At 47.4% G+C, this 27,427-nt stretch overlaps 2 protein-coding genes and 1 long non-coding RNA gene across 8 annotated transcripts in view; 1 reads left to right on the top strand and 2 right to left on the bottom strand.

The window, feature by feature from the left end:
• GTF2B (general transcription factor IIB) overlaps positions 1-1,318 on the bottom strand; it is a 28,706-nt gene extending 27,388 nt beyond the window's left edge. Inside the window, exon 1 of the mRNA XM_075936445.1 lies at positions 1,181-1,318. Within this exon, the coding sequence (XP_075792560.1) occupies positions 1,181-1,197 (17 nt within the window). The 5' untranslated portion in view covers positions 1,198-1,318. The remainder of the gene's footprint in view (positions 1-1,180) is intronic.
• On the top strand, positions 1,243-19,605 carry LOC142830577 (uncharacterized). Its single transcript, XR_012905950.1, has 4 exons — positions 1,243-1,379; positions 2,299-2,593; positions 17,837-17,932; positions 18,526-19,605. It is a non-coding gene; the product is annotated as an uncharacterized LOC142830577 (long non-coding RNA).
• KYAT3 (kynurenine aminotransferase 3) overlaps positions 8,190-27,427 on the bottom strand; it is a 53,861-nt gene continuing 34,623 nt past the window's right edge. For 3 of the 6 annotated variants that reach the window (XM_075936444.1, XM_075936442.1, XM_075936441.1), the window contains exons 9-13: positions 24,761-24,850; positions 23,846-24,032; positions 22,486-22,559; positions 21,856-21,942; positions 15,857-16,269 (exon numbers count right to left, since the gene is read on the bottom strand). In XM_075936444.1, the coding sequence (XP_075792559.1) occupies positions 16,099-16,269; positions 21,856-21,942; positions 22,486-22,559; positions 23,846-24,032; positions 24,761-24,850 (609 nt within the window). In that variant the 3' untranslated portion in view covers positions 15,857-16,098. Of the gene's footprint in view, positions 10,324-15,856; positions 16,270-21,855; positions 21,943-22,485; positions 22,560-23,845; positions 24,033-24,760; positions 24,851-27,427 lie in introns of those variants that run through there. The other 3 variants (XM_075936439.1, XM_075936440.1, XM_075936438.1) reach the window with 3 other exon arrangements.

Below are 27,427 nucleotides of genomic sequence, written 5' to 3' on the forward strand. Positions count from 1 at the left end.
ATTTAAAAGATCAATTATGTAAATTAACATTTAAAGTGCTAGGAAGCAGAGATTTGCAAAATGGGAGTGGGGTGTGCACACAGGTGCAGGTGGTAGAGCAGAAGGGCTCCAGGAGGGAGCACCACTTGCACCCCACCTCAACTCTGAATGTCATTCAGCATGCAAGTCTATATCAACATCTCTGTGCCCACTGTTGACTCAGGCCCCCTGCAATGCTCACATACATATGCCATCCCCTTCTGAAAACCTGAGCATGGAGGAATAGGTATGGGAGTGGGGCACACAGCCAAAAATTGTAACTCAAGGGGGGGGGGGGAAGAGTACTCAAGTTAAAAGAGTTTGAAAGCCACTGCTTTAAAGTCTCCCATCTACCTACAGCAGCAGTTCTCCCACCTTAGGTCAGGACCCCAAAGTGGATCACAACCCCTTTTTAACAGTGTTAGACCTACTGGGCTTTGAGACCAAAGCTTGAGGCCAACCGACTAAGGCATCAGATTACAGGTCTCCCGAAGTCTCTGGGTTTCAGTTCCCCATGCCCTCCCCTCCCCCGAACGTAGGACTCGGGCTTTGGCCCTCCTGCCTGGCGTACAGGATTCACTGGCCAGGTGCAGGCGGGAGGTGAGGGCTGTAGGGGTAACCATCACCGCCCTAGACATCTCCGACTTCCTAGGCCAACCTTTGCAGGCTATTCGCAGCAGCCCACCGGCCACCCCGTCACTTGTGAGCTCCGAGGCCGGGTCACAAAACCCTCGGAAACGGAAGCTCAGGCGGAGCCCGGCGCCCCGATGACCACGGGCCGGAACCTGGGCCTGGCGCACAAACGCTCGTCGCTGCTTCAAGCAGGAGGCGGCGGCGGAGGGAAGGGGCCGCACACGGAGAACCCGGCTACGGAGCCCTTGGGAGCGGAGAGGGGCGCCACAGCGAGGAGATCAAAGCCCCCCCCCCCGGGAGCGGAGAAAGGGCCCGGGGAGAGCGAAGGGTCCGGGGGGGGGGGGAGGGATCGGGACTGACAGGCAGGAACCAGGACCCGAAATAGCAGCTGGGGGGGAGGGGGGGGGTTCAGCGTTGCTGACCCGGGAGCTGAATCTGCGGAGCGACGCGGCCATTTTCTCGCCCCGGCCGACAGCCCGGAATCCCGGCCAGAGACCCCCAGGGGCCCTAGGCCGCCCGCTCCCCTCACCGGCTGGTAGACGCCATGTTCGTTCCTTCCTTCCTTCCTTCCTTCCTTCCTCGTCCCTGTCTCCGTCCAGGTCTGGGTCAGGCGCACGCAGCCTACCCCCTTATATCTCCTCCGACACGGAAGGCGGGGCTCTGCCAGGCGGTCGCTACAGGCTGCGCAAAGGGACAAACCAGAAGGGTTCGCGTTCAGCTGCCTTAACGTAAGTGCCGGGAGACGGCAACAGCAGCGTGGGGAGCTGCGCGCCGGCGGGCGGGGCGTTACAGCGGCTCTGTGCCCGGCCTCTGGAGTCTGGGCCAGGTTCCTTTTCCATTCCCAGGGCGCGCCGCTGCCCCGCGGGGACCCTGCCCAGTGGGGGCTCGTGCTCAGCGTTGTAGCCCCGGTGACCAGCGGCCACAGCCTGTAGAATTGTGGGCGGCGCCCAGAACAGGGCCCGGCCCCTCCCCCACCTGCCTACGGCTCTGGGCGGGGCAGGAGGCTCTGGGCTGGGCTCTGGGAGGGACTGTGGGTGCAGGCTCTGGGCTGGGGCGGAGGTGCAGGAGGAGGGGAGGAATAATACAGGCTCTGGGGGGGAGTTTGGGGCAGGAGGGGCAATGCAGGGGAGGAGGCGGGGGTGCAGGCTCTAGGTGGCAGGTTGAGGTGGGAATGCAGCACTTACTGGGATACGCCCCTCTGGCATGGCTCCTGGGAGAGGGTGTGACAAGGTATCTCACATGCCTCTGCTCTCAGGCTCTGCCCCACAGCTCCCAATGGGCATAGGGGCATTGAGGCTAGGGTTGCCATGCAAAGACCACTGGGATGTGTCCGCCGCTAGGCAAGCGGTAGGAAGCTGTTCTAGCCCTGCGGTGCTGCCGGGGGTGGCAGACAAGGCCTCCAGGCCATTTTAAATTGTACAGGTGAGGTTGGGGGGGAAGACCCAGCCCCAAACTGCTGCAGCAGAGCTCCCAAGCCAGGAATGTTCCTGGTGCCCACTCAGCGTGGGTCCATATCACTTGACACCTCTGGCACTGGCCCTCTTGCTACTTTTCCCTTGAATAGACCTTTGCAGTATCCTGGGCACAATCTTCTCACACAAAGGAAGCTAACCCTTGTACTCAATGCCATCTGCTGCTATATTGCAGGATGCTGTAAGCCCATGGTCACCAACAGATCAATCGTGAGGCCTCAACCAGTTGATTGTGAGGTGTCCGGGCCCTCCCCCCATTTTCCTCCCACCCCCGAGAAGCCCCACTACCTACCTCCTGCAAAAATGGAGGTAGTGCCAGCTTCCCACGGGTGGACGGAAGTCCTGCAGCTTTGCGCCACTTCCGGGGGTTCCGGAAACACGCTGGCTGCTCTGCCAGGCGCGCTGCGGGAGGGGGTTGGGTTGGCCCTGGAAGAGGAGCACCACGACTTCCCTGCACCAGCGCAGGAGGGGTGAGTCTGCCCTGGGGCAAGTGCGCACAGGGTTTCCCTGGTCTGGGGGGGGGAGGTGTTTCGGCCCTGGGGCAGGTGCATGCAGGGTTTCGGTCCTGGAGCAGGCGTGCGCAGGGTTTCCCCAGCTGCAGAAACCTGTTCCCACTGGCTCTCTGTCCCCTGCTGCAGAACCCTGTCTTCTGCCCTCCCAGCACCCTGTTCCCTTTCCCCTGCCCCCAGCCACAGAACTCTGTTCCCACTGGCACCTTGTCCCCTGCCAAAGCACTAGCATCCTTCCCCAGTACTATGTCCCCTGTTCCTACCAACACAGTTGGGGCCACATTAATGAAGCTTGGAGGGGGGGGGGGGTTGCATCTCACTTGTGTGGCCCCAACTGACTTTTCTTGGGTCAGTGACCCCTGACTCAAAACAGGTTCCCTGCCCTTCTCAGAAATAAAGACAATGCAGAAACTTTTTGTTTGACATAGTATTTTATTTAAAAATGAAGCCTGGCCAACAAACCCCAAATTGGGGCCAAGCCCCCATCTGGCCACAGCATCATAACACTCCAGCACTCCCCTTTCCCCCAGACCCTACATATGAGCCTATCATACACTGGAACCCCCTGCCCTGAGCCCCTCACATACCCCAACCCAAATTCCTGAACCCTTACATCCAGAAGTCTGTGGCTTGCTTAGTACCCTAACCCTACATCTGACCCCAACACTGCCCGGCCTGGCACCCCCTCCCTGAGCCAGCATCCCCTTATCTACCTTCTCCTACATATAAATTTCCTCCCAGAGCTTGCACCTCTCACCCCTTCCCACACCCAAATCCCTCATTCCCACCCCAGAGCGTATACATCCTGTCTCAACCAAGCAAGGTTACAGCTAGACTGCGGGAGTTTTTCAGGATTCCGGAGATATCCCAGAAAAACACTTCTGCATCCAGGGATGCATTTGTTCTTCTGCTTCTTTTAGTGGAAGAGCAAACATGATCTTTCGGTCACCCCTATATTCCACTTTCCATGAGCAATAAGGGGGCTTCCAAAAGAAGGGGGTTTTCTGACATTTGGTCCAGACTAGACAGGCCAAATGTTGGAAAAACCTCTTTCTACAGAAAAATTGGGGGAAAAAAGCAGCAGTATAAGGGTTGAGGATAGCAAGTGACGGAGAGGAGGAGAACAGAGAGGGCGAGGCTTCAAGGAAGGGGCGGGGCAGTAGTTCTTGGCTTGTTCTGTCATTTAAAAAGTGATCTTGGGTGTAAAAAGGTTGGAGACCACTGCCATAAGCCTACCCGCATCAATCCTCACAGACATTGCTGCTGCTCCTGATATATGCCTGGAAGTTGCCAGTAGAGTGCAGCATACAAGATAATGCAGAGATCTGAGACCTAGTATAAAACACCAACACTGGTCGGTTGACTAAAGCCACGACAAAGTTTTCTTTACGTGCATATTTTTATCACCCTAACAAACAAAGGTTCAGTTACGGTAGATAAGGGTTGAGAACAACCTGCAAACTGGCTCCCACCGGTCAAGCATCTACCACCTGGTGCATATTATGAGGGAAGATTTTGACAGCCCAGCAAACTGCCTTGACTGCTGCCAGTACTGGAATATTATTATGCTTATTGACAAACAGGAGCTGGAAGGCCTTTGTAGCAGCCTTCACATAACTAAATAGATTGGGGTGGGCAAAAGAGAGAAGGTGACCTTGAGAAATAAGCATGATCCTTTCTTATTAAGCTCTCTTGAAAAATCTGAAGTCTCCGCCTTTAAAAAAAACGTTGTCTAGCTATACCTTGAAATTGTGTAGAAATACAGCTGTGGGACCAATGGCTTAAAATTGCTTGCTTAATGGTTTTTTGTTGATTGACACACTGATGTAATTGTAGCAGTTACTAACATAAAAATGGTAGATAAGTCTGAGGAATTTGGATTTGACCTGAACATCTATTGGAATCCCCAGCCACAGACATATAGCTGGCCACTTACACAGTGTGCATTGACTGCACAACACCCCTGCAGACTATGGGTAACTAATAATTAGGGATGCTCTATGCCTTTTGCATATCTGTATGTGCTTGAAATCTAATAAAATAGTAAGCTTGGGTAAAAGTATTGTGGGTTTCTGACAAGCTTTAATCAGATGGATGTGCTTTGATTTTTTTCTTCCTGACATTGCCTTCCAAAGACTATAATTAGCCCAAGCTTTGAGTTGAGAGAAACTCAGGTAATGCACATCAACCCTGAACTACATTGTGTTATATTAATAGATTGCACTGTAGTTGATTAAGTGAAGGTACATCACTGGCCCCTCTACTGGGGGCAGAGAGCTTCAAAATATGAAGGATCAATACAAACATAAGATTGGCTATACACATTCAAACCAATGGTCCATCAAGTCCAGTATCCTGTTTTTGGACAGTGGCCATTGCCACATGCCCCACAGGGAATGAAAACAACAGGAATCATCAGGTGATCCACCCCATTGCCTATCTACAGCTTCTGGAAAATAGGTCAGGGACACCATCCTTGCCCATCCTAGCTAATAGCCATTGATGGGCATACTCCATCTAGTTGTTTTTCAAACTTTGTTATAGTCTTGGCCTTTACAACATCCTTTGCAAAGAGTTTGACAGAGTGACTGTGTGTTGAGTTAAAAAAAACACTGTTTGTTTTAAAATCTTTGCCTATTAAATTCATTTGTTTAACCCCTAGTTCCTGTGTAATGAGGTGCAAATAATACTTCCTTATTTACTTTCCCCACATCGATCATGATTATATAGATCTCTATCATATTCTCCCTTTAATGTCTCTTTTCCAAACTCAAAAGTCCCAGCCTTATTAATCTCTCCTTGTATGGCAGGCATTCTAGACCCTAATAATTTTTGTTGCTTTTTCTGAATCTTTTCCACTTACGATATACCTTTGAGATGGGATGGCCACACCTGCATGCAGTATTCAAGATGTGGGTGTACCCTGGATTTATATAGGAGGAAATATATTTTCCATCTTATTATCTATAGCTTTCTTAATAATTCTGTTTACTTTTTTGATTGCTGCTGCACATTAAGTGGATGTTTCAGAGAACTAGCCATGATGACTCCAAGATTTCTTTCTTGAGTAGAAAGAGCTAATTTAGACCCCATCATTTTGTATGTATAGTTGAGATTATATTTTCAAATGTGCATTACTTTGCATTTATCAACATTGACTTTCATCTGCCATTTTGTTGCTCACTCACACAGTTTTGTGAGATCCCTTTGTAATTCTTCACAGTCTGCTTTGGACTTAACTATCATGGACTTGTACCATCTGAAAATTTTGCCACTATGTTATTTATGAAGATGTTAAATAGGACTAGTCCCAGTACAGGACCCTGAGGGACACCATTATATACCTCTCCATTCTGAAAACTGACCATTAACTCCTCCCCTTTGTTTCCTGTCTTTTAACCAGTTACCAATCCATGAGAGGGCCTTCCATCTTAACCCAGAGCAGCTTTCTTTGCTTGAGAGCCTTTGGTGAGAGGACCTTTCCAAAAGTTTTCTGAAAATCTAAGTTCACTATATCCAGTGGATCTTCCTTCTGCACATGCTTGTTGACCTCTGAAAGAAATCTAATCGATTGTTGAGGCATGAATCCCCTTTATAAAAAACATGTTGACTTTTCTCCAACAAATATATGTTCATGTACAGGCCTGACAATTTTATTCTTTACTATAGTTTCAAGCAATTTGGCCAGTACTGAAGTCAAGCTTACTGGCATCTCCTGCAATGTCAGCTACGTGCATGCAAATGCTCCTACAGTGACTGGAGTGCAATGATTGGCCAATGGCATGTGCACAGGATATAGTGGAAAGCAGTAGGATGACATGATAAGACCACTTATGTAGCCCCATCTCTTTATGATCTCTTAATCTCTCATCCCTGCTCACTGCTGATTCAAAACATAATTTAGAAAAGCACCACAGATTTTAATAGTTTTCCTCTTGCATTTACAGATCCTCAGCATCTTTGAACATCAGGTCACACTAGTTTAGGTAACAAAATATGGATTTGGGATTTAATAAAGGCCTGACTTAGATGCCTCTGGCCCCAATTTTGCAAACATGCACATGTTTACATTTTACTTATCGTGAACAAAAGAAGTTGAACCAGGTACAAGATATGCATCCAGAATCCATGATCACTTTTGAAAATTTTAGTCTGTGGTATTAGCATCTCTGATGAGGACTGAGTTCTTTGCCCAACATGACTATAAAAGCATCCATTGTTTCAGTTCATGCAAAAATCTATGGTCTGATTCATGAGCCTTATTTGGTAGGGATGATACCTTTTTCACATACACAAAATAAAACTGGGAGAGTTAAAGGAAGTTTGAGGGGAGTATCACACTAAAGTGCATAACTATTTCAAATTGATCAGTAGTGAAATTCCTATACTGTCACAGATAGGCTTTGAGCTGAGAACCCACTAATGAGAGAAAGGTATAGTAGTTCATACCTGTTAAGGCCTGTTTTGATGGGAGAAAATGAGTATATCTTTAAATACATTAGATGGAAAAGTCGTCTTCATGTGCTTTCTGATAATGGAAGAAAACACACTTTTACCAGGGCCGAGAGCTGTTTGTGTCCGTCACTGTGCAGATTTAATAAGACAGTGCTACATGGAGTCACTGTCAGATATTTTTCCTTGGAATCAGAAGGAAATGACAAAAGTTCAACTTTAAACTGAAATATATACTCAAAATAAATAGAATATGAGCTTTAAGAGAACACACACATGAATATATATTTTCTTTTTCTAGTTCAGATGACTTTTTCAGCAAAATATTCAATAGGCATCAATGATTATTAGATAGGCATAATGATGTTTCTATGCAACTACCAAAATGAATATAGCTAACTATATTAAGCATTGCTTCCCCACCCCGCCACGTACAGCCTTTGAAGTGAATAGTAGCATCTGCTACATATTTGCCACATCAGCACTGTTAGTCCGCTCTACATTCCAGTATTATCCTGGCTTCTCTAAATTCCCAACTACACTATGAAAGCCCCCCATTGCTGACTATGTTTGTCACCAGTAGGTCCCTGTGAACCTCTACTTATTAGCTACAGCTGAAAACAGTTTGACTTCTATTGTAGAAGAGACAAAACTATTTCCATAACCATTGCAGAAAGCCTGATGGAGGACTTGTGAAATATGGTCTATCAAATAATAATGCTGAAAATACAAGCAACCCAATTCTTTTTCACACTGGCTGATGTGGGCTATTAGAGATTGATGCTTAACAATTGTCAACAATGGATCGTTTTAATACTTCAAGATCCGTGACCTATATTTGCTCTTTCCCCTTATGGGAGTAGCTACAATAATCCCATGTTAAGGATTGTTATTCTATAATTATCTATTATGAAGTTTCTTGCCACATCCACTGAAGCATCCAGTACTGGTCACTGTCAGTGACAGCACTAGATGGATTTCTGGCAATTATGTTCCTCATACTAGTTACCATTTTCACAATATTATGCAATGGGATACTTACTGTCATTATGAACACCCTATTTTTTGCATGTTCAGCCTTAATAAAAGCAAGTCCACTTTCATGTAAAATTCTTATTTTTAATAGTTTGTTAGATTATCCTACATTCATTCTCTAACATTAGCAGAAGTTAAAGACTACAAAAATTGAGTACATTATGAAAATAGTAAGTAGGTGGGAGAGCTGAATCAATTTCAACCTGCCAGTTCACGTATGTGCCATCTTTTGTGTTTAGACATTTGATTATATGAAAAAATTAGCAGATTACATGCATCTAGTATACTGCTGTAGTCCTACTATCAGATGCTACAGTAATACAAATATAGTAATAATGTTAAACCATTACTATCTGGAGAAGTCAGCCTTTCACAAGTAATGAAATTCACATGGAACAATCTGTGCCATGCTTTATTGCTGTTGTGAGGCTATATCCAATTACTCATTCATCTCAATTATTCAGAAAGCTATGTCCTGACATACAAACTGCTATCTTGGGGACATTTCAACGTAAGCTGTAGAAATAATTGGCATTTCTCATCAGTATTACATTTGTTATGCTCCAAATCTGTTATGTTCAAATACAGATATGGCACTACAGTTATTTGCAATTATTTTTCATAGGTAATTTTAAACTATTGAATTTTGTAAGGTACTGAAACCCTTAGTTTTAAGATCAGAAACCAAAATTCCGGTGTTTTTGTTATTTTGTGTCATCCCTATAAGGGTTCTCAAACTGTGAGGTCACAGGACAGATTTCAGGGAGTCACAAGTGCATGGCCAATGTTAGGCGGTAGCAAGCTGGAGTCCTATGCAACGGGAGGCCCAACAAAGCTAAGTGACATACTTCAGCCTTGCAGCAGGATTTAGGCTTCTGAAAGGGGTACAGTAGTTTATAAAAGTTGAGAACCACTGCTCTACGTAGATATCCCTCAGTTCCTGGAACAGTTCCAGGTACAGTTCCCACTGAAATATTTCTGTAGGTATTGTGGATTTGCTCAGAGACGATGGGATTTTTGGAAGGAGAGATCAGACTGCCATGAAACCCCTGACACTTCAGAATTTCATGGGCATGTATACCATAACTCATTTGGAGGCACAGAGCCTCAATGATATTGAAAGATGACGCAGTTGGTAGAGCACTCTCCACAAGAGCCTCTTTTTTAGGACTTACTCCCCTCATCCTCTTAGCCTGAAATAACCTAAATTTATTAATTCATAGCACAGTACAAGGCCCATTCCTGTTTTCCAGAAATCTATGCTATGTTAGAGCTCTGAAGATTCACTTCTTTCAAAACTGTAAATTTGACAACTCTGGGAAATTAAAACAGTAATGAAATTTAACACAATTGGAATTGTCTATGCACCAAAAATTGCATTGGTTTAACTAAATCAAGTTTGTTCTGTGTGTGCACGAGATGTTAGGTACTACGTCCCGGGGGCTAGTTAACATGCATTATTTAAAAGCATTTCTTAATTTATCTTCACATCAAGCTGCTGCTGCTATGTGAAACCCAACATACCATCTTCAAATCCTGCTATTTCCAACTGGTTCCTATACCATTACATGACAACAGCTCTTACTCTTCTAATTCTTAAAAAATAACAAAAGGTCTGGTAGCACTTTAAAGACTAACAAAACATGTAGATGGTATCATGCGCTTTCATGGGCACAGCCCACTTCTTCATCTTTGCCCATGAAAGCTTATGATACCATCTACATGTTTTGTTAGTCTTCAAAGTGCTACCAGACCTTTTGTTGGTTTTTAAGTTTATCCTGTACACACTAACTCGGCTATCCCCTGAAGCTTCTTCTAATTCTGACTTCTTCCTCCTAACCCTAACACAGTCATAGGATGTACTTATTTTTTCAGTGGTCTAGTAAATCTCCCCCACCTCAAAAAATGTGGATTATCATAATTTTGAGAAATAGTCAACACTTTGGAGAGACTGGAAATAATTCTTTTGAGCACGTTATTTGCAATGAATAAATTATTTTAGCTACTCAGCAGGTAGCCTCCCAGAGTTATTTGCAATTTCATATGCATCATGAAGAGTATATTAGCTTGTAATGGCATAATGAAATACCCTATGTATAAAATAATTATACCACATGGATTAATTAATATAAATATAAAAATCAAGATGTCTGTTTATTCCAGTTCTTCAGGATCACCTCAGCTGCATCCAGTGTGCTGTCTTGCTGCAAGTACAGAATGACACATTACTAGAGCTACAGAGCTCTACAAAATAAGAGTATCAGCCATTTTTATAGCACTACAAATTAGTATTTTTGATAGTTACAATTGTGTGATTTAACTATTCAAAAGATTAAATAAGTTGAAGGTTTTTGTAAATATTATAAAAATGTTGTAAATTTTTCCAAACAAGCCCTTTGCTTTCTTTATTGTCAATATTATTCAATAAATGTAGAAATCACTCCAATTACATTTATAGTAGTTATCTTGTTCACACTACATTTGATGTCATGGTGTGACGTAGTGGGGGTACTTGCTGGGCTGTGGTGACCCCTGCTGTCTGGAGCAAGACCCAGCAGGGAAAACCTCACTATGCAAAGGTAGTGCCAAACTTGTTGAACCAGTGGCCAGACACCCCCCATGGAGAGGAACAAAGGAAGGTGGAATGCTGCCCTGACTGGGGGGCAGGGCTGGAAGGGAATTTGGTTAGTTCGGGTGGAGAGAATGGAGGAGAGCCTAAGGAAAGAGGCTGGAGTTTAGGGGCCCAGTCTCCCCCATCTCAAGGGGGCCTGAGGCATCCTAGCCCAGCTCTGTGACCAGACTACATCTGTGCTGTGCTGTATCCTGGAGAGGCAATAAACTTCCTCTAGCCCACCGGCTGGTGCAGTCTGTTTGTGCCATTTCGGGGTGCAGGAGACGGGGGACCCCAACGCGCCGTCACACTGGTGTCAGAAGTGGGATGCACTGCACCCCGTGGATGGAGCTTCCAGCGGTGAGCGACAAGGCGCTGTAGAAGCAAGAGCCCTGGAGCCAGGCGTGCTGGAGACAAAGCGAAGCGGTTCCTGGGAATCGTGGGGCGCTGCAGCACTAGACTGGTGAGTCTGCACCGAGGGGCCCAGCGGGCAGATGGCCTACGCCTGACTCTTGAAGGCAGAGCTGGTGGGGCTGTGCAGAGAGAGGGGCTTGCCTGTGCAGAAAGCAACCAAGGCCCAGCTGATTGCTCAGCTAGAAGAGAACGACCAGCCACAGGGCCAGGATCTTGTCCCCAGGGGAAGCAGCCAGACCCCCCCTGAGAGTGTGTCAGGCTCAGAGAGGGGGAGGAGTGCTGGAACTCACCGGAGAGATGAGACAGCTTCCCCCAGGAGGCCTGCAAGCTGCAGCCCATCTAGGGCAGGGGCCAGCCAAGCAGAGCTGCGGCGGCTGGAGATCCAGCTGCGGATCAAGGAATTGGAAGTAGAGGACCGAGAGAGGGACCGCCAGGACCGAGAGAAGGAGCGCCAAGATTGAGAAAGGGACCGCCAAGATCGAGAGAGGCAGCGGCAGCATGAGCTGGCCATGGCAGAGCGGAGAACCGGCGGGGCACCGGCTGTGCCAAGTGCGGATGGGCCCCAGGGTCCCGGGACTGCAAGACGCTTGGAGAGGCCCGTGGTGGCCCAATTGAAGGACATGGGTGACATAGACGGGTTCCTCAGCTCCTTTGAGAGGGCCTGTGGACTGCAACGGGTTCCCCCAGCTGACTGGCTGCAGGAGCTCATCCCCGCACTGAACCAGGAGGCGGCCGGAGTGCTCAGTCAGCTGGAGGACCTACAGCCAGGGGATTACAACCGAGTCAAGGAGGCCCTGCTGCACAAGTTCGGGCTGACCCCCGAGATGTACAGGAAGAAGTTCCGGGGGGTACAGAAAGGGCCACGGGAGACCTATGTGGACCTGGCCTCCCGCCTGTCGCAATACTGCCGCAAGTGGGTGTCTGGAGTCGGAGCCTAGACCGCAGAGGAGCTGCTCAAGCTGGTCATGATGGAGCAGTTCTATGAAGCATGCCCACCCAAACTGAGGCTGTGGCTCAAGGACCGGAGACCAGAGAACCCCCAAGAGGCCGGGAGACTGGCGGATGAGTTCACGGAGAGCCGGTCCGGGTGTGAACGGGAGTCCCGGAGAGAAAGGGAATCGCGCAGAGACCGGATCTCGGCTGAGCGACGGAGGGAGTCAACTACGGGGCGAGACCAAGGAACAGGTCGTCTGCGCCCCAGAGAACCAGCCAGGGCCTGGACAGAGACAGCCCAAAGCCTAACTTGCCATCACTGTGGGCAAAAAGGCCACAAGGGGGCTCAGTGCACCAGGTCCCAGGACCGGGGACTTTCCAGGGTTAACTGGCTGGGGCGGGAGGAAGGGCAGGCTGCCCCAGAGGCAGGGGCTGGCAGGCAAACCTCAGCTCAGAGTGGAGGGAAGGATGCTCAGTGCACCTCCCCTGGGAGGTCTGATTCTCAGGAGGCGGATTTCTCCGTGTACCGGGTGGGGGCAGGACGGCCCCTGCGGAGCGAGTGCCTCATACCCCTGGAGGTGGATGGTAGGAAGGTGACGGGCTTCTGGGACACGGGGGCGGAGGTGACTCTGGCCCGATCCGACATAGTGGCCCCGGAGCGGATACTACCCCACACCCAGCTGACCCTGAAGGGCATAGACGGGTCCCCGTTTAAGGTGCCTGTAGCCAGGGTGCATCTGAAATGGGGGGCCAAGGAAGGCCTCAAGGAAGTGGGGGTGCACCCGCACTTGCCCACCGAGGTGCTGATGGGGAATGACCTAGAGGAGTGGCCCCATGAATCCCAGCGGGCTCTAGTCACCACCAGGAGCCAGAGCCAGCGGGGGGGCTGACAACCTGGGTCCAGGGAAGGACTCCGGGCATCGTCCTCAGGGTCCCATCCCAGTGGACACGGGGTCCAGCCAGGCTGGGACTCCGGACCTAGGCAAAGGTGGGGAACAGGTCCCGATCCCTGCCTCAGCAGCTGAATTCCAGGCTGAGGTGCAGGCAGACCCCTCCTTGCAGAGGCTGAGGGACCAGGCTGGCCTCCGTGCAGCTCGGCCCCCGGGGAGAGGTGGCCAGGAGAGATTCCTGCGGGGGCGTGGACTCCTGTTCCGTGAATGGCTTCCCCCCAGGAAGGCGAGGGCATGGGGGGTCCAGCGGCAGCTGGTCGTCCCCCGAAAGTATCGCCTCAAGCTGCTGTATTTGGCCCACGACGTCCCCGTTGGGGGCCACCGGGGGATCCGGAGCACCCGGCTGAGGCTGCTCCAGCACTTCTATTGGCCGGGAATCTTTACAGCCGTGCAGCGGTACTGCCGGTCCTGTGACTCCTGCCAGAGGGGCGGGAAGGCCCAAGACAGTAGGAAAGCGGCTTGGGGGTCTCTACCCCAGATAGAGGACCCTCTGGGCTTGCTGAGAGAGTTATGGGAGGGGAAGTCCTCCCTGGATGGAGCTTCGGGGGTGGAAGCCGCCCTGGCTGTCCAGAGAAGGCTCGCTGGGCTCATGGCCCCGGCCCGAGAGACCCTGGCCAGAGATCAAGGCCAGCGGAAGGGTGGGTGTGACCCCCGAGGACAGGCCTGCGCCAGTCGCCCTGGAGCGGGGCGGCGAGTGGACAGAGGGAAGCCAGCTCATGTGGGGCCTTGCCACGGCCGGCCTGAGTCAAGGGGAGCACCCATGGCCCCAGGGGGGGTTCCCACGCAGAGGACCCGAACTTCCCTAGGTCACGAGCGGAGTGACCCTGCTCAGTTCGCTCTCGGAGGGGGGAGAACTGTGACGTAGTGGGGGTACTTGCTGGGCTGTGGTGACCCCTGCTGTCTGGAGCAAGACCCAGCAGGGAAAACCTCACTATGCAAAGGTAGTGCCAAACTTGTTGAACCAGTGGCCAGACACCCCCCCATGGAGAGGAACAAAGGAAGGTGGAATGCTGCCCTGACTGGGGGGCAGGGCTGGAAAGGAATTTGGTTAGTTCGGGCGGAGAGAATGGAGGAGAGCCTAAGGAAAGAGGCTGGAGTTTAGGGGCCCAGTCTCCCCCATCTCAAGGGGGCCTGAGGCATCCTAGCCCAGCTCTGTGACCAGACTACATCTGTGCTGTGCTGTATCCTGGAGAGGCAATAAACTTCCTCTAGCCCACCGGCTGGTGCAGTCTGTTTGTGCCATTTCGGGGTGCAGGAGACGGGGGACCCCAACGCGCCGTCACACATGGTAGCATAGTTTACCTGACCTGTGTGTAAAGGTGTGGGGGGGAATTCAATACCCATATAATGAAGCTGCCGCAATCATGGGTATTCCATATTCTGGACAGTCTTGTGACTTGGCTGTAGCCATGTGAGTCGTGCAAATAGTCTATAGCGTGATTTGGCTACAAATTGTATAGACATTCTCTTTCAATACTGAACTGGGAAGCCTCACTAGCAATAAACATATTTAATTATCGAGTGATCTGAAAGATTCTTGTCAATGCAGGCTAAGGAGAGAATTAGCTAAGAATCATCTTATTCCCTGCCCACTTTACCCACCCCAGCAAGTGCCACCTCCTTTGAGGGCTGAAAGCTCCTTAACCCAGAAGCACTCAAGGCAGCTTTGTGTTTCTGCAACCCAACAATTTCTGTCACTCCTTCAAATCAGCATAGGCCTGTATTTTGTACAGGCAGTCCCCGACTTACGCGGATCCGACTTATGTCGGATCCGCACTTACAAACGGGGCTTTTCTCGCCCCGGAGCTCACGGGCGGCGAGTCGCCACCCGTGTCCTCCAGGGCGAGAAAAGCTTCTCCCGGTCTTCCTGGTCTGCTGGGGGGGGGGGTCCAGCAAAGCCGCTGGACCCCCCCAGCAAACCAGGGACACCCGAGCAAAGCCGCCGCCTGGGCGGCTTTGCTCGTTTGCCCAAGAGCAAAGCCGCCCAGGCAGCAGCTTTGCTCGTTTGCCCAAGAGCAAAGCCGCCCAGGCAGCAGCTTTGCTCCCGAGCAAACGAGCAAAGCCGCCCAGGCGGCGGCTTTGCTCGGGTGTCCCTAGTCTGCTGGGGGGGTCCAGCGGCTTTGCTGGAACCCTCCCCCCAGAAGACCAGGGGGACAGGAGCAAAGCCGTGGAGGACTTGGGCGGTCCCGCCACCCCCGTCTTCCTGGTCTGATGGGGGTGGGAGGTGCAGCTAGTGCCCCCACCCCCCCAGCAGACCAGGCTTTTCTTGCCTACCCCTGGGGTAGAGCAGCTGGGGGCTGCCGGGTTGGTCCCGCAGCGCCGCTCCGGACCAACCCGGCAGCACCCCAGTTGCTCTGCCCCAGGCGTCCTGATTTAGCCGCTACTGGTCAGTTTCAGCAGCAGCTGAATCAGGACGCCTGGGGCAGAGCAGCTGGGGTGCTGCTGGGTTGCTCCAGTAGCGCCGAGGAGCTGCGCTACTGGAGCAACCCAGCAGCACCCCAGCTGCTCTGCCCCAGGCGTCCCCAAGTCAGCCGCTGCTGAAACTGACCAGCGGCTGACTACAGGAAGCCCGAGGCAGAGTTGCTCTGCCCCAGGCTTCCTGGAATCAGCCGCTGATCAGTTTCAGCAGCAGCTGACTTGGGGACGCCTGGGTTTCTTAAGTTGAATCTGTATGTAAGTCAGAACTGGCATCCAGATTCAGCCGCGGTTGAAACTGATCAGTTTCAGCAGCGGCTGACGCCAGTTCCGACTTACATACAAATTCAACGTAAGAACAAACCTACAGTCCCTATCTTGTACGTAACCCGGGGACTTGCCTGTATTAATTTTTTTCTCCATTTGCTTTTTGTTGGATTCTTAATAAAACTGTTATCTTTCAATCACGCCATTAAAAAGGTCAATATAAAAACAACCAAATAACTAACTGCTTAACAGCAACACATATCACAAAAAAGGAAGTTACTTGCCTTGTGCAATAACGACAGTTCTTCGTGATGTGTGTCCCTGTGGGTGCTCCACTCTTGGCATCAGGCTCATCCTGGCAGCACAGGGCAGAGTTTTTCTAGCAGCATCTAGTCAGGCTGCGCATGCGCAGCAGTGTTAATGTGGGCTTCTTTATCTGTTAATGTTCGCTCTTTTGTAATCAGTAATTCAGCAGAGATGTTTAAGTTATTTGTGGGTTTGCCATGTTGTTTTGAACAAAACAACAAGTGACCCTCCATTTTGGATAGCCTTCTTCCTTGCTTAGGAAAAAGATAGGAAAACAGGGAAAGAGTGGGAAAATGTTGCTATGCAATGGGAGTGCATAAGTAGAGAGCGCTCGGGGTGCTCTGGGCTCTCTTCCTCTAGCCTGCTCACTGACAAGATGCAGTGAGTGCTGCTTCCCTGAGTGACAGGACTCCTCAAAAGACTGGTCACTGGCTTGGAGTTACAGTTGGTATTAAGGTGGCGTAACATCTGAAGGTGTATTTGATCACTGTAGAGCACACTTGCAAGCATGGATCACCTTGACTAAACAGAGCTAACACACACACACGAGATGATGCAAAGGGGCTAGGGTGGGTTCTGAGTTAGGATCTAGCCTAAGTTCCTATTTCTGCTTAGTTGTTCCTGATCCCTGTCATGTGGATAGAAAACTTGAAGTTGTCTTTCCCTGCAGCAGAGTAAAACAGAAGGCCTAACGTTCACTTTCTCTCCCCTGTTGTTCATGTTTGCATGTGTGTGTTATTCCATTCATCCCTTGTCCTTTTTATCTTCCCTATCCTATAGATAATAAAGTATAGTTTCTTTATAACTTTGTGTGTGAACTCCTCATTTGGCACCCTGACAGACAGGTGAAAGGGTAAGAACCAAATATGAGGTTAGATGGAATTCTTTGGAGTTCCTTTCTCTTACAGCAGGGGACACACATAGTTCGCATCTTTGCAGTTCGCGCACGCAGCCTGACTCCCCTTAGTTTCTTTGTGTACATCCTGTTACTTTAAGTGGATCCGAAGAAGAGGGGAAGAAGGGCGGAACATGGAGAACCCCAGGGACACACATCTCAAAGAACCATTATTACTGCACAAAATGAGTAACTTCCTTTTCTTCTTTCAGTGATGTCCCCATGGGTGATCCACTGTTGGTGACTATATAGCAGTACCGAAAAGTTGGTAGGTGGGCTTCAGATTAGCTTTTACGTGCAGATGAAAGGACTAAGTTAGCAACAGCTGAACTTGTCTCCATTCATGTGGAGATTGCGTAATGCCTCATGAAAGTGTGACTGGATAATCAAGTAGCTGTGCAGTGGAGATCCTTGAAAGGGACTCCCTTCAGGAAGTCTGTTGATATCCAGGGTATGTAGAATAGCCTCCTCTCGAGAAGCATGAGGCTTTGGGTAGAAAACAGGGAAGACGATAGGCTCATTAATTTGAAAGTCTGAGCAGACGTTAGGCAAAAAGAAGGGGTGAGGTTGAAGGACAACCTTGTATTTATGAAATACAGTGTAGGGCGGTGATGCTGTGAGAGCAGCAATCTCATTAACTTGCCTTGTTGATGTGATTGCTATTAAAAACACTGTCTCTGCAGTTAATAGAGAAAGCAAGCACCTGACCATGGGCTCAAACAGTGGTCTAGATAGTGCGTTGAGTATTAGCTTCAAATCCCACATGAGGGCTTGTGGTGTACACGTAGGATTAAGATTATGCAGCTCTTTAAGGAACCTCTTAGAAATAGGATGAACAAATACCAAGCACTCATCAGTCAGAGAGTGAAACACTGCCAGCACAGCTAGGTATACTCTGAGGAAAGAGACTGACAGACCTGTTTCAGATGCATGATGTAGTTGAGAAGTGTATGAAGAGGTGCGGTAGCTGGTTGAATACCCTTACTCGCACACCAGGCTATAAAATGCTTCCACTTATAGAGGTAAGTATTACAAGTGGTCTGTCATCTACTCTTGAGTAAGACTCTCTTTACTTGTTGTGAGCATATTTTCTCAGCCTCTAAGAACCAGAGAGAAACCATGCCATCAGATGTAGTATTTCCACTTGAGGGTGGAGAAGGGTGCCCTCATTCTGAAATAGGAGATCTGGGTGGTTTGGAAATGGGTAGGGAGGTCAGAGAGATATCTGATAAAGATAGGGAAACCATAGCCAATGCTGGGGCTATGAGGATGACTCAGGCATCGTCTGACTCGATCTTTCGGAGGACCTGGAGATGAGTGGAATGGGAGGAAAGGCGTAGTAGAGGCAAGCATTCCACGTGATAAGGAAGGTGTCACCCAGCAATCTGGGTCCTATGCCCACCCTGGAAAATATTCGGGGCACTTGGTGTTCTGGTGTGTCGCAAAAAGATCTACAGACAGGCAACCCCAAAGGTAAAATAGGTTATGGAGGACGTGCCTATGAATTTCCCACTCATGGTTTATTGGAAAATGATGGTTGTGTGTGTCTGCAGTAGTATTCTTGACCCCAGGGAGGTATGATGTGATAATGCTGATACTGTTCTGGATATACCAGTTCCACAGGTGTACAGCCTCCACAAAGAGGGATCAAGAATAAGCGCAACCCTGATAACTGATGTAAAACATTGTGGTTATGTTGCTGGTGAGGATGAATACCGTAGAGTCCCAAATGTCTTGAAGAAAGTATCTGCAAGTGTTGCGCACAGTGCTGAGCCTCAGTGGGTTGATATGGAGCCAGGACTCATGGGTGCACCATCTTCCCTGAGCAAAATGATGTTGCAGGTGAATACTCCACCCAAAGAGAGAAACATCTGTGGTAATGTGGTTGGATGGCTGCATTTGATGGAATGGGACACCCACGAAAAGGTTCTCTGGATTGGTCCACCATCGCAACACGATAAGGACCCTTGGGGAATCGAAACCTATTTGCGCACCTGGTTTTTGGACAAGGTGTACACAGAGGCAAGCCAGTGCTGAAGGCACTGAAAGTGCAGGTGTGCATGTCGGACAACATATGTCGTACTGGCCATGTGGCCCATGAGGTGAAGACAGATTAGTATTGACATGGTGGGACATGATGTCATGAATGAAACCAAGCTTCTTATAGCATTGAAGTGCTGATTTGGGAGGTATGCTTGTGCTGTTGTAGAATCCAGATGAGTTCCTATGGACTTCTGCTCATTTATGATGAGGCCAAGACATTCAAAGAGCCTATTGGTAAAAAGAAGCATGTCTTTTGTGGCTTGTCGGGAAGGACCTCGTATGAGGTAATTGTCCAGGTAAGGAAAAATCATAATGCCCTTGCAACATATGTATGCTGCAACTACTGCCAGGGTCTTCAAGAAGACTCTGGGGGCAGAAGAAAGTCTGAAAGGAAAAACTCTATATTGGAAATGTTCTGAAGCAACCGTAAAATGGAGAAAGCATCTGTGTGATGAGTGTTTGGTCACATGAAAATAAGCATCCCGAAAGTCGAGAGCTGCAAACCAGTCTCATCCAATGCTGGAATGATTGCCAAGAGTGTGATCATTTTGAATAATTGTTTGTGGAGATATTTATTTAATTGGTGGAGATCGAAGATGGGTCTCCAACCACCCATTCTTTTCTCTGTAAGGAAGTAGAATGAATAAAATCCCCTGGCCCGATATTGATCGGGTACCCTCTCTAAAGCTCCTATGCGTAGGAGGTGCTCCACTTCTTGACGAAGAAGCGTTTTGTGAGAGGAGTCCCTGAAGAGGGGTGGGGAAGGGTGGGAAGTTTGGCGGAACAGAGGTAAGGGGAATGGAGTATCCGCATTTGATGATCTCTAAGACCCAACTGTCTGTGGTAATTGCTGCCCACTGGTGGAAAAAGGACGCAAACAATGGCGAAATATTGATTGTTCGCAAGGTACTGGTGGAGTGCAGGTCATGTAGGCCCTCAACCAAAACCTCAAACCTGGTGCTTGGAGGACTGCTGAGTCGACATGAGGGTTTTAGGAGCTCACTGGCATTGGTTCCTTGCCCTATTGCGATTTTGGTCAAAGGTCTTTGCTGTTGCCTGGCATAAGAAAAATCTCTCTGTCTCTAGTAGGGAGCGTAATACCTCCTACAGTATGGAGGTGTATAAAGTAGTGCACATGTCTTTGTTGGAATGAAGGATCTCGTCCATCTTTGCAACAAAGAGTTTGTCCTTATCGAATGGGAGGTCCTTAACGTTGATTTGAAGATATTTCAAAATACCAGCTGCTTGTAAGTATGATAACCATCTCATCACTATGGATGTCACCATTGCTTTTGTGACTGTATCAGCAGAGTCAGGTGCCAACTGCAATGCTGTGCGAGATGGGGTGTAGCTTTCCTGTACTATAGATTTTAGGATAGGTCTTTTCTCGTCCAGGAAATGTTGCATTAGTTCTGTCAATGTGGCATAGTTATCAAAGTCACGGCCAGTAGTGCCATGTAATTGACTATTAAGAGCTGCAGCATCAAGGATGAATACATTTTCCTACCAAATAAGTCCAACTGCTTATGGTCCTTACCATGGGTGATGGACTTGTACTGCAGGGTCTTGGACCTGTGTTGTGTAGCATCCACTAATAGCGAGTTTGGTTGTTGGTGAAGAAATAAAAAGTCCATGCCCTTCAAGGGGATGAAATATTTTCTGTCAGCTCTCTTGCTGGTCAGGGAGAGAGGGGGAGAGGAGGCTGAGGCTGGTGTTTTCCAAACCTCATCTACTGCTTCCATGATCGCTTCATCTATTGGATCGCATGCACAGCCCAACTAGATACTTCTAGAAAATCTCCGATCTATCTGCAGTGCCAGGATGAGTCTGACACCAACAGTGGAGCACCCACAGGGACATCACTCGAAGAACAACTCCTCTTTTAGGGCACATCTACGCAGCAGAGCTAAGGCTGAAATAAGCTATGCAACTTGAGCTATGTCAACTGTGTACCTTAAGTCGAAATAGCTTATTTTGGCTTTTGGTGCAGTCTACACAGCAGGAAGTCTAAGAAAGAGCACTCTTCCTCCAACTTCCCTTACTCCTCGTACAATGAGGGTTACAGGAGCTGGGGTAAGAAGTAAGAAGTCCTCCAGCTCGATGTTATGTCAAAATAACTGCTTGTAGTGCAGACATGGACTTCGTTATTTTGGAATAACGTTAGTTATTCCAAAATAATGCTGCTGTGTAGACACAGCCTTAGTGGTTCTCAAAACCAGCGGTTCTCAAAATGTGCTGCAAGGACCACTCGTGGTCTGTGACCATCTTGCAGGTGGGCTGTGGGCTCAGGACTCACCCTCCCCCCCCCCCCACCTACAATGTTAGAGCACTAGCACTGGCTCCTAGCTGCAGGGGGAGGGAGCCCTCAGCCTTGTGGGCCAGATCCAGCTTGCAGAGGGAGGAAGCAACTCGGCACACCACTACTCCCTCATCCCAGCTGGGGGAACAGCAGTGCAGGAAACAGCTCACCTGGAGACTCTCCCCGCTCACCTGGAATCCCAGCCAATGGAATCCCAGCAGGGGGCAGTGCTTGGGGAAGCAGAGCCAGGGAAGAGCCCCTTATCACCCTCCTGCCCAGACTCCGCACCCCATTGCCTTCACTCACACACCCTCCCACAACACCCTTCATCCTCCTCCTGCATCCTCCTTTCCAACCAGCCTGCCCCCCCAACCCAGCCTCCTCCTGCACCCTCCCTCCCACCCAGACCTTGCACCCTCACTCTCTCCTCCACCTATTTTATTATCATGACTGGTTGCTCGGTGGTTGTGCAAAGATTTATATTGACTGGGATGGGCCACGGGCCAAAAAGTTTAAAAACCACTGGATTAAACTAACAGAAATATTTTAGTAATAAGCAACATGGCTGTCAGAACAGTTTTCTAGAGCAGGACACATACTTACTTTGATGAAGCAAAAACGTATATATTTTTCAAACTGCTTTTTGGTCTCTGGGCCACAGAATGCTGTAAGAGGAATTGCTGACAGTTTCTGAAATGATGAAAAGTAAAGATTTGCCTCTTACACAGAGATAAAGTCAATTTTAGGTTTGATAAATTGTACAGCCAAGATTTTGGAGCCTTCTCTTCTTTCTCTATAATTGAACTGGCTCAATTTTCAGAATTCACATGTCATATATAAGGAGCTAATCCTGCACCAGTGAAATCAATGGGTTTATCTAGACTAGGAAGCTTAAGTTAACGTTTAGCATATGCTAGGTAAGTCTGACCTAAACTCAATCACTAGTAGAATCGTTCCTACTGCTAACATATAAGTTTGGAAATAAAAAGCAGTTATTAGAACTTGTTTTTATTGTTTTGTGCTAAGACTAAAAGCTACATTTTCAATAGGATTTTAGCCTCTGAATTCCTACAGTTAAGATTATATACATCGCTAAACCTCTAGGCAATGCTTTAAAATGTAAACATCTTGAGCTGTATCCTTTCATAGGCACAGCTGTATTTTTGTTTTAGGTATAAAAATATTCCTGATTTTTAATATATATCTGATGACTGGCTAAAAGAGACATCTTACCTTAGATTTTATCATCCATTTCACAAATTTATAATCATAATGTTGATTCGCCTCCATATCAGAGAGATCCACATCTAAAATAAAAATGAATATAAAATGGAGTATAATACTATAGGACCTCCCAGAAGTGATGTTAAAAATCATGTATTAAGGTAACTGAGTAACCACTGAAAATCTCAGAGGTTACATGAGTCTCCCTGGGAGCAGGGCTACTAGTCCCTGTGGCCTGGCTCCCCGATAGGTGGCTTCGCTAAGTGTAATCAACATTGTTAACTAATAAACATCTGCTTATCAGTTAAATGGTTAGTTGTTTAACTCAAACATCCCAACATTGTGGTGGGAGGACACTTAACTCACAATACTCTATTACAGTTCATACAAGTGTCATTACAAAAACACTAGGAAGATCTGAACCAAATCTTGTGCTCCATTCAGTCTCTAATCCTGGTTTGGCATAATCTTGTATGACATTGGGAGGAAGAGCAAACCACTTCACTTCTCAATGCTCATTTCCGCATTTGTAGAATTGAGATATTTACCTACTACTGTGAGGCCTAATTCATTAATGCAAGTACAAACTGGTATTACAGGCAGTCAATTCTTCAACACAAAGAGGTCAGTTACCTATGGCAATGGCAGAACCCCTCCCATCAGTGTAGGTAGTGTCTACATTGAAGCACTACAGCTGCAATTTCACATCTGTAGCATTTTAAATGTACACATACCCTGGAACGCATTCCTCTAGGAAAGGTCTTCCTCTGATATTGTGGTATCCTGAACTTTTGGAAGGATTTGTAAACTTTGGTGAAATCAGAAAGTTCTTTTAAATGTAGATTAAACTGAAGTGCTTTATAGTGCCTCCAGTGTTTTGAGTGACTTTTGATTAAAGAAAAAAAATTAAAAGGAAAGTCTGTGTGTGTGGGCCCAAGATTTTAAGACACGATCAGTAGTTCTCAACCTTTTGTAAATCATATATCTTCCTAAAATAGAAATCTAGTTTCCCACCCCTAATTTCACCTCTTCTTTGCAACTGCCATCAGACTTACTTATTATGAAAACATAATACAAAGGCAGTAATTAGAAATCACACCACTCAAAAATGGATGAATGGTCTTTACCAAAACTTACAAAAATAATCACCACTGAGCCAAGTTCTTACGCAGAAAATTTTAGCTCAAATGGAGTTTGTTTGAAAATGTTACGAGAAACTGAAAAAGGGGAGGAAGTTAACATGGAAATTACAGTTTAATCTTAAATATAATGTATGATCCCACTCCTTCACTCACTAAGTGCAGAATAAACCTTCACTCACTAAGTGCAGAAACATCAACAATCATAAATAAAATAAGCCTTCACTCACTAAGTGCAGAAACATCAACAATCATGAAGTATCCTCCATCTGGAATGACCGGTTTTAATCCAACTCCTTGGAGTAGTTGAGCCATCCGATTACGTTTGCTTTCCAACTCTCGAGACAGTGAGTAAAAGTAGCAGTCTGGATCATCCATGCGTTTAAAGTCAATACAAAGAGCTTGTGCCAAAGCCTCCTGCAAGCATAATCAGCATGTAAAGATTTCCTGCGAGTGGATCCTTGCACCTACAAAGAGTTCCTGGGAGACGTCACTGAGACTTTGCATGGTGTATGGGCCTTCTCACACAGACCCCTTTGCAGGACTGGGGCCTTACTGAGTCCACAAATACCCAAACCACTGCATCACAAAAGGTAATCCGTGCATTTATTTTGACGAGTTACTATTATTTCTGATTTCCAGTGTTGTAACACCCAAAATTCTCAATCAGGATCAGGCCTCCATCCTGCATCCGTGCCACAAGAAGTTTACTATCTAATCTGAAGAATAGTTGAGTTTTAATTACTGATGCTAACACATGACAGAACACCAGTAAATAACTGCAGACCATTTGGTAAAAATAATTCTCAGAAATATGAGAGATGCTGCAGCATCTTTGCAACTGCATTTTTGCTAACAAAGGAGTGAGACTGACATGCTTTGTGCAACAATGGTCACTGCTGGAGATTAATACGATAAGAATTTGCAAGGTTCTGGTGTATTTTTTAAATTGCCTCATTAGCAACTCTCAGATTTGCTCTCTCTACCAGCATGCTTATCCCCAAGAAACTGCTGTAAAATACTTACACATCTCAAAATTCATTCTAATTTGTATTAATTGTATTGTAGTAGTGCCTAAAGGCGCCAACTCCTTTATCCAAGACACCATACAAATGTATTCTTTTTCCTTTCCCATCTGTATCTACCTGTAGCGGAGTTGGACATGTATACAGCGTATTCTGCTGAACAACTTGCAAATGTTTTATCAGATGCTGTGGACCAATGGACCATCCAAGCTAAGGAAGAGGGAAAAACATATCTTAAACATATTGCAATTAAGTATCATCATAAACAATTAAAAGTTGAAAGAACTGGAGGTATTCACAATGGAAAGAAGCACTAGTACATTTCTGTTGACCTTAAAAGTGCATAAGTCTTGCTAAATGGCAGGTTTAGACATGCTGGACATAGGACTTATTTACACTAATTACCATTTCCATGAAATCTGCCTGTCAAAGGATGCTGTTGTGTAGCACAGAACTAATGCAACACATCCTATTAGAAAACAACTGAATGATCACACCATAGGTGGGCAACAATTGTTGATGGGGGGGGCACTTTAAGAATTTGGTAAGTGGTCAAGGCCTGCACTCTTCCATGATATTAATGAAGGAGGTGCGGGGCATAGGATGGAAGCTGGGTGAAGAAAGGAGCTTGGGGTAAGGGACCGGGGTGCAGAAGGATGTGGGATCTGGGAGGGAGTTCGGGTGAAGGACGGGGTTGTGACCTGACGCAGAAGACTGGGTGCAGGAGGAGGTGCAGGTCTAGAGGTGTAGGAGAGTGCTGGGTCTGGGAGGAGGCTGTGACCTGGAAGAGAGGAGGAGGGGGTACCAGGTCTGGGGAACAGAAGCAGGGTGCAGAGGGTTTGGGTTATGTGGGGCACGGGGGGGGGGGCTGAAGGTTGAGGAAAGAGAGGGACTGGGGTGCCAGAGGCAAGCTCTGGCCAGGAGGCGCTTACCTGGGCAGCTCTCAGCCAGCAGTCCTGACCAACAGGTTATTCAGCTAGGCTCCCTGCTTGCCCTACCCCTGCAGGCCGCTCAGAACAACCAGTTGGGCCATGTGTCGCTCTGAACACCAAGAGCTGGGGGGAGGAGGAAGGTGTACTTCGCACTTTCTGTTCTGCGAGATTGTGCTGGGGGTGAGAGCAGCGTGAAAAGCCTCTTCTATTCTCCATCCCCTCCCCCACTACAGGGGTTCACAGAGCTCACTGATGTACTTGGCCAATGCAGCCAGCTTCTCTGAGCAGCAGGTGGGGGCAGAGCAGGAAGAGAGCCTGGCTGAGGTTCACGTTACGCCCGCTGGCCAGATCCAGCAGCTTGGCCACCCGGATTCAGCCTGTGGACTGGATTCTGCCCACGCCTGAGTTACATTGTAATTAAAGCCACTCCAGCTTTTTTATAAAAACACTTCCATCTTTTGTTTCCTAGGCACCTACTTCTTGTCACAAAGGGTGGTTTAGTTGCTTGAAATTGCCCGAAAATACATCAAAACTACACTTGGCCAAATGCCACACAGATCCTAGTGTGCTGTGGTGCAGATTAGAGATAGCCGATGAAAAGGACAGAAGAGAACGGTGCTGCTCAGATTATAGATATTTTGCTTATGTGTTTGTTGCAACTGCAGTTGAAAATCTGGCTGCCACATGTTTTAATATTTTTGTATTTGTTTTAGTAATCAAACTATGAAGTATTGCCATAACTTTACCAGAGCCAAATAAAATATTATTATTGGTCACATGTTTAAAGGACCTCAAGCTAGCATCTCCAATAATGTATTATCAGTGCAATATTGCAGGCTAAATAGTTGCACTCAAGCTATGGTATTTCAGACTTATTGGTGGAAGCAATAACATTTTTAAATGTTTAAATGCCATCATTTACACCGCATCATAAAACAGGAAATAGGTTTAATCAATGCTGTATATCATTGTATCTCAAAGTGGGCCATGCGCTTTGGGAAAGCTGCTATGCCACTTTGTCTACCTAAAGGGTCCATAGCTACAGAGCCTCACTGCTGTGGTTCGCTGTTTCTAGCCAAGGAGAGCCACAGGAAGTATCAGCCTGGGCCATGCTGTTTCCCACTGCTCCTCATGGCTGGAAATGGCAAACTGGAGCCAATGGGCCCTGTGAGGCACTGTAGCTAAGGAACCATGACCCACTTTGAGGCTACGTCTAGACTGCTTTCTTCTGCTGAAAGAAGATATGCAAATTTGGAGCTAATTTGCATATCTTCTTCTGATCACGTTATCGGAAGAGGTTTTGTCAAAAAAGAAAGCAGTTTAGATGCAGCTCTTTCGAAAAAAACCACTTTTTCAAAAGAACCCTTCTTCCTAAAAAAAATGAGGTGTGCAGTGTTCTTTCAAAAAATATGTTTTTTTCGAAGGAACCGTGTCTAAACTGCTTTCTTTTTCAACAAAATCTCTTCCGATAACACAATCAAAAGAAGATATGCAAATTAGCTCTGTACTTGCATACCTTCTTTCGGCAAAAGAAAGCAGTTGAGATGTAGCCTGAGGAATGCTGCTCTTTATGTATCCTTTGGTAGTCTTAACATTTTCTCCAAATTGTGTTTCGTAATTAATGTTTTAAATTCTCCCTTTCCTTCCATTTCCCTTTCACAAACATTTATTTTTAAAATTAATATGCACTCTCTAATGATGCACTTATGAAAGGTAGGTACCATTTCCAAATGAATATTGTCTGCAATTTTATGTAAGTGGATGCACACTAAGCTTTCAAATGACAGAATGCAAAAAGAGACAGTTTTGGGTCAGATAAATGCATAGTATTACTCATGTAACAGATTTCTAACTC

The sequence above is a fragment of the Pelodiscus sinensis genome, chromosome 9 (genome assembly GCF_049634645.1).
Source record: "Pelodiscus sinensis isolate JC-2024 chromosome 9, ASM4963464v1, whole genome shotgun sequence".
In the NCBI taxonomy this organism is placed as follows: domain Eukaryota; kingdom Metazoa; phylum Chordata; order Testudines; family Trionychidae; genus Pelodiscus; species Pelodiscus sinensis.